Consider the following 11,612-nt stretch of genomic DNA (forward strand, 5'->3'; position numbering starts at 1 on the left):
CAAAGTTAGACACTGCTTGACTTTCTCGAATGCTTCCTGACACTCATCATTCCACTTCTTTGGAGAATTTTTCTTCAATAGCTTGAAGATGGGTTCGCACGTCATTGTCAACTGATTTATGAACCTTCTGAGGTACTGAACCTTTCCCAGGAAACCACGGATCTGCCTCTCGGTCCTCGGTGGCTCCATCTCTTGGATTGCTTTGATCTTTTGAGGATCTACCTCGATCCCTCTTTCGTTGACCATGAATCCCAACAACTTCCCTGAGGTGACCCCGAATACACACTTGCTCGGGTTCAAGCAAAGCTTATACTTCCGGATCCTTTCAAAAAACTTCCCCAGGACTATGGCGTGCTCTGGTCGAGTCTTGGATTTAACAATCATGTCATCGACGTAAACTTCGACCTCTTTGTGAATCATGTCATGCAATAAGGTGGTAGCCGCCCTCTGATAGGTTGCCCCTGCATTCTTCAGCCCAAACGGCATCACTTTGTAGCAATATGTTCCCCATGGAGTGGTGAACAAAGTTTTTATCATGTCCTCAGGGGCCATCTTGATCTGATTATATCCGGAAAACCCATCCATAAAGGATAGCAAAGACCAGCTGTATTATCCACCAGGAGATCGATGCTCGGCAAAGGAAAATCATCCTTGGGACTCGCCTTGTTCAAATCTCTGAAATCCACGCACATTCTGACTTTTCCGTCCTTCTTGGGCACCGGTACTATGTTAGCCAGCCATTCCGGATATTCAACCACTTGAATGAAGCCCGCATCTAACAGCTTCTTGACTTCATCATGGACTTTCAATTCTCATTCTGGTTTTAATTTTCGAAGTTTTTGCTTTTTCGGCTTGGCACCTGGGATTAGGGGAAGACGATGCTGGACAATGTCTTCGCTTAATCCCGGCATGTCATCATAGGACCAAGCAAAAACTTCTTTGTATTCCTTAAGCAAAGTGATTAATTCTTCACGCTCCTCCAGTGATAACGTTTTGCCAATCCGTATTTCCCGGATTAAGGTTTCATCACCTATGTTGACGATTTCAATTTCTTCTTCAAGTGGTTTAGCGCGACGCTGCTCCTCCTGAGTAATCATGTGTTTGATCTCAGGGGGAGTTTCGTCGGCATCCTCATAAGAGGGGGAGTCTTGATCATTGTTATTAGTTTTATCAATTTGAGAAGCAGAAACAGAGACAGAGACAGGAAGATACTGAAACGAGTCTTTCATTTCATTCATAGAATCAAAATTTACATCATTGATCAATTGGCCCACAACAGGCTTTACAGTATGCTCAAAAGAAAAGTTTGTATCGTCAACTGAAATGTTGACACCTGACTCAACTGGACTATGTATGGACTTTGTGGTATATTCTATAACAGACTCATCTTCATAGACAGCATCTATACCGGAGGACTCGCCCCCACACCAGGAATGTCTAAGCTTCCTAAGGGACCTGCATCCAAAGAATTGTTAGAAATAACAGACTTTATATTTGACTCGGAAACAGACACATACTTAGAAACTTTAGACTCTTTTGGAGGAACGTGACTATGCTGAAGGACTAATTGAGGAATGACCTGAGAGGTCCAGTTATCAAGGGGTACCTCAGCTGGGATAATTCGGCCCTTAGGGTTCAGGATGTGCGCATCTTCTCCGATCATGGCAATGACCGGTGCCTCAACCTCGAAGAGGGAGTCTAGAAGGCGCGGCTCTAAGTTCTCCGCCCAATCAGATTCCTATTTTTTCGACAGCTGTAATCTGCCTATGGAAGTACTCATCCGGCAATTCATCAGCGAAAAAGATTTCAAAACCTGGCAGCTCTTTCCCAGACTCATCCAACCACGGCTCGAGGAAACCACAGAACAGGCGATCAGCTCCTTCTTTCCTGTACCTACCATTCATCAACAGACTGAACGGTCCCATAGGCAGCTCTAGGCCCCGACGACGCAGCTCTGCCCACTTCAGCATGTACTGCTTTCTTTCCCTGATCTCTTTCTTGGTGGGTTCATATCCTAACCCAAACAGGTTGTTTGCGACCTTCAGCTCCGGCCACTCAGTTAAACCCTGCAGATTTCTCCCTAGACCAGTTCCAGGAATATACCCATATTTGCGCATTATTCGGGCTACCTGCGCATTTGCACTGGACATAAACAGAATTTCTTCACTCATAGCTTCTTCCATAGTAATGGTCGAAACTTCGAGTGAAAACCCAGTCAGACTGACATCTATGGTGCTTGAACCGATCTGCTCTTGGGAAATCTGTCTAACCTCTGGTTCTGGATCCCCTCTAACGGTGATAATTCTGTTATTCTTGACGAACTTGAGCTTCTGATGGACAGTGGAAGGAACCACTCCGACTTTATGAAGCCAAGGTCGGCCGAGAAGGAGAAAGAAGGAGGTCTTGATATCCAGAACTTGGAATTCTATGTCAAACATTTCACCTCCAATCTCGATTTTGGTGACCAAAGTTCCAATGACATCCCTTCTGGTCCCATCGTAAGCCAATATCCCCTGCTCTGACGGAATGTAGTCATTTGGCCCAAACCCCAAGGCAGTAGCGGTGCTCAAAGGACACACATTCAGAGCTGACCCGTTGTCAACCAAAACCTCTGGTACCTTCTTCTTATTGCAAATGACGGTAACTCTGAGGGATTTTGTATGATTCTTACCTTCCGGAGTCAGATCTTCATCAGAAAAAGATACGGTCATAGCTGCTCTGGCCATAGATACGAGCCCAACCAGCTCGTCAGGGGTTATATTCACAGACACCTGTGCTGTATTCAGTTCGCGAAGTATAACTTGACGATGCTTAGGTGATGACATCAACAGACCCCAGATAGAAACATTAGCTTGGGTCTTTCTAAGCTGCTTCAACAAAACGTCTTCATCTTCTTCAGGACGCAACCTCTGATTCTGATTTTCAACAGCTCTGGCAATCTCAGCGGGATTCTCTGCTCTCAGCTCGGGAGGCTTAAAGACGCGTCCACCACGAGTAACATGGCGAACCTCATCACAGGGATCGTTCAACAGAAGCAAATCATCATCCTCAAGCTTAAGGACATACGGGACTTCGCCTTTCTCTTCCTCCCCCTCGAATCTGAGGACATAAGGGCATCCAGAGGATTCCCCAACTTCTTGCGCAGAGGACAAGACATAAGGCTCTTCGCGTTTAACTTCCTCATCATCGGATTCCCATCTCAGGATATACGGCTCATCAGAAATAACGGCACATATACGGGAATGATCCAGGACAACCTCTTCAGTGAGAATAGCATAGACATTTGGAGGAGGCATAGTATGCGTTGGCAATGGATTCCTTGTGACATTAGGGAGAGCTTCCACCGCAATTTCTTTTGCCTTGATCTTATCCTGGATCCTATGCCTTAGCGCCATACATCTGTCAGTCAAATGCCCAACACTCTGGTGATATTCGCAGTACTGATCCTTTCTCCAATATTTCGGGAGAGGATTTGGGGCTTCCTGGGGTTCTAGTAGAGTGATCTTCTTGTCCCTCAATAGCTTTTTGAGAGCCACAGATAAGGAATAGGGTAGAGGAGTGAATTGTCTGGGCTCATTTCTTTCCGGACGAACGCCTCCGGGACCTTCTCTCCTAACTGGACGAGCAGTATTCACATTGTTAACTTCCTTCGGAGGCGCCATAGGCCTTTTCCCCTCTCTGACATCTGATGAGGAGGCCCTAGTTCTCAGGCCGCCCTTAGCCAATATGTCTTCGATTCTAGTCCCGGTCTTGATCAGATGATCGAAGTCATTGAAGCACTGGATTGACATATGAGGAAAGTAGAAGGGGGAAAGATTCTTGACGGCAATCTTGATAAGATCGTCATCCGGTAACTTGTGGGTCATTTGGGCTGCCTTTCTCCTCCATCGCCGAATGAAGGAAGTAAAGGTCTCATTGGGTCCCTGCTTCAGCGATTTCAGGTCCCTTTTTGTCACGTCAATCCCCTCTTCCATGGAGAATTGCTGGACAAATTTGTTAGCCACACCTTCAAGGGTCCTGCTTTCTTCTGGCTTCAGATGCAAAAACCACTTCTTGGCTGTCCCAGTCAAAGTCCTAGGGAACACTAAAGCAATCTGCTCTGGGGATAAACTGTGCTGCTGCAACAGAGGAATGACTGACTTGAGATGGCTACGAGGGCACCCCATTCCGTCGTATTTGTCAAAGTCTGGCATTTTGAACTTGGGCGGAAGTACGACCCCTGGAGCTATCATGAATTCAGACATATCCAAATTTTTGGGACCTTGGCACTTCATGGTTTCCATATCCCGGGTCAGCTTCTCAATTTGGTCAGCCAATTCCTGTGCTTTATCAGGAGTTCCTAGGTTAGGAAGACAGTTCTCTGCTGCGTATTGGCACTCATCAAAGTCTTCGATTTCAGGCAATACAGCTGGCCTGGGAGAAACAAGAGGAACAGAAGGTATAACTGGGGATTGCTGATTGGCGGGGTCTTTAGAGGTAGAAAGACGATCATTCTTCAGGAGGGCTATATCATCCTTCATGGCACTCAACTGAAGGAGAATAGCCTTCATCACTTCATTCGTATCAGGACTGTTGTTTCCGGTCCCTTCCATTGATTCAGATGCAAGTGGAGAGGATGAGAGAATTTCTGGACGACCAAGGAGAAGCGGCGCAGGAGAGGTGAAGGATTCTGGGGAAAAAGAAAGTCTATTCAGCCTGGAATCTGAAGACTGACGGGACCAGGCCGATTTCGAATTGACTTTCTTGGGAGCGATGATGTCCCGCTAAGACTCCTGAATGGAAGTTAATTAGTTAGATTGCACATTTGATAATTGAGATGGAACACTTCACACAAATTCAAGACGAGAGAAATAGAAGAGAACAAATTTTCATTGATCATAAATCAAACTGCAGTTACGATTGATAAAACATGTCACTTTTAATTACAAGTAAATGGAACCAAGTGAGCATAATGAAACTTGAAATTAAAATGACAATTTGTATGAAAAGGGTCTTCAATGCTCCATGATCCGAGCTCTCTTTCCCGCAGGCTCTTCTGGTAACTCCTTCCGCTTGACTTTAGATGATAGGGCGAATCTCTTAACTGTAACCTTGTTTCCCCAAGCAGCTACAATAGACTTTATGAGACCGGGAGTAAGCTTTTCGCAAGGAGGAGGGGTTACAAATCCGGGAGGACATGGATTTCCCGTGATCTGATAAAGCAAACGAGTGGGTGCATAAAAGGTTGACCTTTCCAAACCCATAAGATACACAAATGGATGCGGGCAGGTGCTAGTGATGACATGTAAGCATGAATGACTCACCCAGTGAAATTGATCCGTCTCCACGTGTTGCAACCAATTATGCCACTCATCAATGGATTGGGGTTTATTGGCCATTGGTTGCCACGAAAGATGATCCTTGAGGGTGTATTGAAGGGAGCTCTGTGGCCGAAGGATGGCGAGTTTTTCACTGAGCCATAAATAAAGTAGCTTGACGCACCCATGGAAATTATCCTTCACCTCTTGCCGAGCAATTAGATCCAGCCCAGAGAAGGTTTCTGCTAGCATGATTGGGACAGGATTCCTTCCTTCGCTAATTTGATCGACTACACTCAGTAAGGTCACAGGGGCAATACTGGAGTCTTCACGGACAACGTGACGTGCAAGGACACCAAAGATTAAGGTACTACGTCGACAATTTTGAAAACGGGAATCGATAGGGTCAATGTTTTTAGAAAAACGCCCAATGAGGTCATCGAATTGCACGTACGTGTCCTTGAAATAAGGCATAGCATCAACAGTTTTGTTCTCGAAAAGCTTACAGAAAAGGGAACGAGGAGACGCTATACTCGATGGTTGGATCCAGAGTCCCTCGGGTGGGAGTTCTAATAGGGCGCACCAATCCTTGAATATAGGACAGATTTCAAAGGGACCAAATTGGAAAACATGAAGAATAGGATCCCAGAGTCTTGCAGCTGCTTGAAGAAATTGCCAATTCACACCGGATGCGCTTAAATTATTAAACGTGCTGATGAACCTGTCGGCCATACTCCACGCTGCGTGCTCGCGCGGGAGAGCTCGAATTGACTCACTTATCCAAACCCTCATCACTTTGTTCGACATGATTTAACCTAATCACAGATAGGATAAGATCAGAAGAGAGTGAAGATACCCTTGACTAACAAAATAATAGGGATAAATTTGACCGATCATATGGGAAGGATACAACGGGTGACACTGATTTTGTTCATCAATAATCATAGACTTTCGAATAGATCAGAAAGGTAGACCACGGCCACAAAATGACAGAAGTAGGTCATAGACTGGATCTCAAATCTGATGATGGACATTGACAACTGTATGATCAAGAGGATCGATAATGATAGATCATGGTCATAGAGACAACGGACAAGCCATCAACCACATCTAAGACAGAGCATGCAAGTAGCGAAAATCTAACCCAATGAGTAATATCCACACACAACACGGATCTATGACACATGAATGGCCATGAGAGTGATGAGTATAGACCACTAACTAGGTGACTCTGAAAGAATGTACATATGATTGATTGAACCAGGAATCCCTCACTGGAAAAGAGGGTTCTGATCTAACCAACCGACAAAACAGAACATACCAAAGAGATTTGTACAATATGAGGACAAAACGACAGATATAGTCTCAACAAAGGTAAAAGAAATACTATCGACTGCATCGAAGGAGTGCAGATAGGACGGATCAGACCTGAAACACCTACTGCAAAAGGGAGCCTGACCTGAACGACCGACTCGACAAATAGGGTATGTACAAGAAGATGGCAAAACTGTACATCGACTCAGCGAATAATACATGTACAAAGGAACAAGACCACCGTACACTCAGGAGACAAAACATAGACCATGATCAGGACAAAGACCAGGGAAAATGATTAACCATTTTGAAGACTGGGGAATGAAACTATGTAGCTGATAGTTAGACCAGAAAATTCTATTGATAGACAGACCCTGGTCTAACAGGTTAGCACAAAGACCGATCAGGAAAATAAGGAATCAAGGACTGGACCATGACCATGAAAGGCGGTGAACAAAACCGTCGGCCAGACCCAAACTGAAAGAAGGAATAGACTCTACCTGATGATAATGGATCAGAACAACTCGAACACATGAACCCAACACACCGGGGGGGACCATATGATAAGAGATTACAGGGGTAAATCATGATCTAGCTGACAACCAAGCAAGAGTAAGGGTCATCGATCAGATCTGAAGGAATGCACGACTGCGACAGACGCAGAAACCTAATCTAGGAGACAGGTCCTAATCTGAGAATAAATACAACACATACACGTACATATATACATACATATCCTAACCAGGGGCACCGGCCCTAACCTGATCTAGCGGAGCCAAGAAAATCTTGACTCAAAAGTGCTCGTGAGTGTACTAGATAACGCGACGGGTAACCACGGTGTGGCTTACCCTTCTACACTACATGGGTAGGCTGACTTCTATCCTAGGCTCACATATGCTGGTCGCACATGTTCGTCCTATATGAGTACATATATATAGTGTCCTAGCAAGGGTTCCCTAATTTTGGTTCTAAAGGGAGCAACTAATATATACATACATAATATAATGAAGTAAAAGTAGGGCCCAGCCATCTCTGCAGGGTACTATGCTTATGACCATACCCTTGATGTATAACGCCAGCACACCCAACATTATACAAAGTATGTTCATTGCTCATCGGCTGCTGTAGAACACCAGCACACCCAGTGTCTACGGCTGCAGCTCCGGCGCATAGCTCGGAAATAGATACAACGGTTCCCTCAAGGTCATAATTACCCATCTGGTACGCGTCATATCTATTCCCTGAGGCCAATAATGAAAATAATGAAAGAAATAAAGAATATGATAATGCATGATGTGCAGTGTGTGAATCCCCTGTTTTATTTACGCACCTACTTGGTGCCCCTGGATTTCTAACGATAAAGTTCCCATTTAACTTGGTTTTGACCCAAATTTCCTCAAAATTAATTAAAAATGGCATTTTTACAGAGTTAGGCAATGTTTCAAAAACTCCCCAACAGAGTCGCCAATCTGTGGACCCCGATCCGAGAGAGGCCGGGGGACATGCCCCCACGCGAGTCTCGTGATCATCCACGTGAAGGAGAGCCCCACCAAAGAACTCTCGAAAGAGTGCCCCTCACAGCATGAGCGGCGATGTGAATACCTCTCGATTCGGGGACTAGCCCGGATTCGAGACGCACCTTAAACAAAGAAAGAGTCGCCATCCAAGGAAGTGGGCCCTGGATCCCATGCTGTGCTCTGTCGCAACAGATAACCAGAGATATAAAAGGTCCGTGCCTGATGACGAATGGGGAAGGGATTAGGCGCCCCCGATTTGCCCAAGTGCGAGCACCTGGTCTCTTATGCCATTTATTATTAACTTTGAAGAGTTTTGGGCAAAAATCATGTCAAATGGGAACGAATATCCCCGAGATAACGTCTAGCTAATCATGCATATCTCGGAGATGAATAAGAAGCACACACAAAAGAAATGAAAGATATGACACCTAAAAATAGCTAAGTTATGAGTGTCATGCCTAATTGGTGTCTAAGTTCTGGTGGACAAACACATGCATGCTACAGCTAAGAGTATAGGATCTGTACATGAATGTAAGAAAACACAGCAAAACACACAACACAACACGACTCCACACGACAAACCCTAAACTCTAATGCGATAATTGACTCGGACCAAGATGGCCATCCACCTTAGCTGCACTACGTATCCCGGCCTCGGGAAGAATCAGAGCCAACGTAGTTCGGCGACCTATGCTAAACTACAATGCCTAACCTTCTAGGACCGCTATCCTAGACTCGATCAACTAGACCTGACTGGTTTTTAAAGCTTCTTGTGCCATTACTTAAGTTCAAGTGAATGGTAATTTTTAGGACTCCCTATATGCCCTAACTAACGCAAGTGGACCCTACACCCTATGTGCGACTAGGCTGTGCGTCTTAAGGAAAACCATGGGCTATCTAAGCGCATTCTAATCTAGTCATCGGCTCGACTAAGTGTCTAACCGACCACGACCTGAGGCCTCCTAACTCTAGGGACACTCACACGACCAGGCATGACAAATCCACAAGATCAGGACAGACTCCTAACTTTAAGACACCCCAAACGCCTAGGACAGACTCCTAACTCTATGGGAAGATCTTTTGAAAATTGTTTGCAAGGTTATTTTGAAGAATTTTTGTATTTTGGGAAGATTTGAAAGCTTATGGCAGCTTTTGAAATTTGTGAAAGTTGTGAAGTTGTGAAGTTGTGGAAATTGCGGAAATTGTGGAAATTGTGAGAAATATTTATAAAATGGTGACTGAACTCAGGATGCCAGCAGCACGCCTGAGCTGCCTACGTACCCCTCAGCTAGGGATCAAGCCATCCGTAGTTCGGAACAGATTTTCCTAACTACACTCTAATGACTCGAGATTTTTGAGATTTTTGATTTTTCAAATGTTTTTTGATTTTTTCGACACAAGAGGACAAAATCCTATCATCACAAGGGGAGGACAGACTCCCGATATCCCGCAAAGGTTGGACAGCATCCTATGCTTTGCGGGGGAATCGAACAGAATAACAACTCTGCAAGGGTTGGACAGCATCCTATACCTTGCAGGAGCGGATAAAAATCACGTGATTGGATGAGGGGATGGACAGAATCCTAACCCCTATGATGACAGGACTGACTCCTGAAAGACTGAAGGACTGACTCCTATGCTGAAGACTGACTCTGAAAATGGAAGGACGGAATCCTAAACTTTATGAAGGGATAGGACAGAATCCTAAACTCTACAGGGGTAGGACATACACCTAAACCCTAGGATGGTAAGACTGACTCCTAAACTCTCTAGGACTGACTCTAAAGAGGAAGAAATCCCTTAACCTGCGAAGACTCTAAGGCAGGAAGGGAAGGGGTTGGCTCAAGAAATGTTCCGTCATAGCCGGATCCGAGGGAAAGCCCCTAAGATTAATGAATGAGCCCCTAAAACTGATAGGAATCCCGAAACTGTAAGAAATCTCGACTTAAACTAAAGGACAATTTGGAAAGAGAGGAAATGGGAGCGTAGTGAAATCCTTTTCTGATACCCAGTATCCTTCTCCCAATCAATTCGATGATATAGATTATTGTCAACAAGAAAAATCCTTTTTTAATGAAGAATGTAATAACTTTCAAAACATTATAAGAAAATTCTGGGATGAAAAATTTGTCCTGTTTCCAAAAAAACTTAAAAGTAAGCGAGCTCTCCATATGTATAGAAAATGAATCTCTACATATTGATGCTAAATTTTCAGCCATTTTAGCAAAAATAAATTTTGTTTTTCAGGGAAATCAAACGAGATCAAGATACTGATTCGCTCTCGAATTACAGAAAGAGGGCTCTCAGGTGAAAATAAAGAGAGAGTGGCGAATCAACAGGCACTTATAAGACTGAACAGGGGATTAAGGAGCTGAGATTTGGGGAGACTAGAAGATGAAACAGAAATCAATCAATCATTCACACAAAATAAGAGACCTATAGAAAACTATGCTAGAAATAAATAAATAAAATAAGAAATGAATCGAATTCTTACCTTTCCTTCTCTGCTCCCCTCTTTCTATCCTTATCTGCCGATCAGCAAGGGCTTCCTACCCTCAAGGTCTCCTTTCTTTTTTTTTTCTTTTTTTTATATATATATGTGCTATATATTTATATATATTTATATATATATATATATATATATATATATATAGAACTCGTCTGAGAGAGAATTTTTTTTTTCTCAATCTCCTTCTTCTTCTCCCTCTGCAACTCCCTCTCTTCCTCTGCTCTCTCTCTCTCTCTCTCGGTTTTTTCGATTGTGGTAGAAATAAAGAGGGTTCAAAGTGGTTTTGAATAGAGATGGGGGTTTTGGAGGCTCGGTGGAAGAGGCTTGGTGGAGAGGGTTGTGATGGTGGTGGTGGGAATGAAAATGGTGGATGTAGAGAGGGTGGAGAAGATGGCGGCTTGCCGGAGGAGTGGCCGGAGGAGGTGGAAGTGGTTTGGGTGGGGTGCGGTGGTTGGGTTGTTTTTTTTTTTGATTTTATTGAAATGGGTTTTGATGCAAAGAAAAAAACGAAACCGCAGAGGTGGTGGGGTACGACGGTGGAGGTGGAAGAAATGGGGGACGACGGTGGCTGGTTTTTGGGTTTTGTTTTTTTTTTGAAATGGGTTTGGTTCGAAAATGGGTATTGGGTTTGGGTAAAATGGGTTTTGGGGTGGAGGAGTTGCAGAGGTGGTGGTTTGGGTGGGATTTGGTGGTGGGAGTGGAGGTGGTTGTGGTAAGGGTGGCACGGTTTTGGAGAGGGGGTGGTGAAGAGGAAAAAAAAATGGTTTGTGAGGGGTGGAGGTTGCGGCCGGTGGAGAGTGGCTGTGGAGGAGTGGGGTTGAGCTTGCCGGATTCCGGCAAGCTTACCGGAGAAGATGGGGATAGGTGGTTGGGGGCGAGAATCTGCAGAGAAGGTGGTGGCGGCTGAAGTGGTGTTGCCGGATTTCGGCAAGGTTGCCGGAGCACCCTCTCTCTCTCTCTCTGTGTTTCTCTCTG

At 44.6% G+C, this 11,612-nt stretch overlaps 1 protein-coding gene across 2 annotated transcripts; it reads right to left on the reverse strand.

Moving 5' to 3' along the window:
- Window positions 1-1,272: 1,272 nt before the first annotated feature.
- On the reverse strand, window positions 1,273-10,698 carry LOC143871371 (uncharacterized). 2 transcript variants are annotated; one of them, XM_077376669.1, is made up of 3 exons: window positions 10,623-10,698; window positions 1,607-4,772; window positions 1,273-1,455 (listed from the first exon to the last, which is right to left on the reverse strand). In XM_077376669.1, exon 2 carries the CDS (start codon window positions 4,590-4,592, stop codon window positions 1,731-1,733), a length of 2,862 nt encoding a protein of 953 aa, XP_077232784.1. In that variant the 5' UTR covers window positions 4,593-4,772; window positions 10,623-10,698; the 3' UTR covers window positions 1,273-1,455; window positions 1,607-1,730. The 2 variants fall into 2 exon arrangements, with proteins under 2 accessions (XP_077232784.1, XP_077232783.1); XM_077376668.1 differs by lacking the exon at window positions 10,623-10,698 and having other exon boundaries at window positions 1,607-6,219.
- Between the last annotated feature and the right edge of the window lie 914 nt (window positions 10,699-11,612).

Source organism: Tasmannia lanceolata, unplaced genomic scaffold (assembly GCF_043159265.1).
Source record: "Tasmannia lanceolata isolate RefF3 unplaced genomic scaffold, GAP_Taslan_0.1 ptg000002l, whole genome shotgun sequence".
In the NCBI taxonomy this organism is placed as follows: Eukaryota; Viridiplantae; Streptophyta; class Magnoliopsida; order Canellales; family Winteraceae; genus Tasmannia; species Tasmannia lanceolata.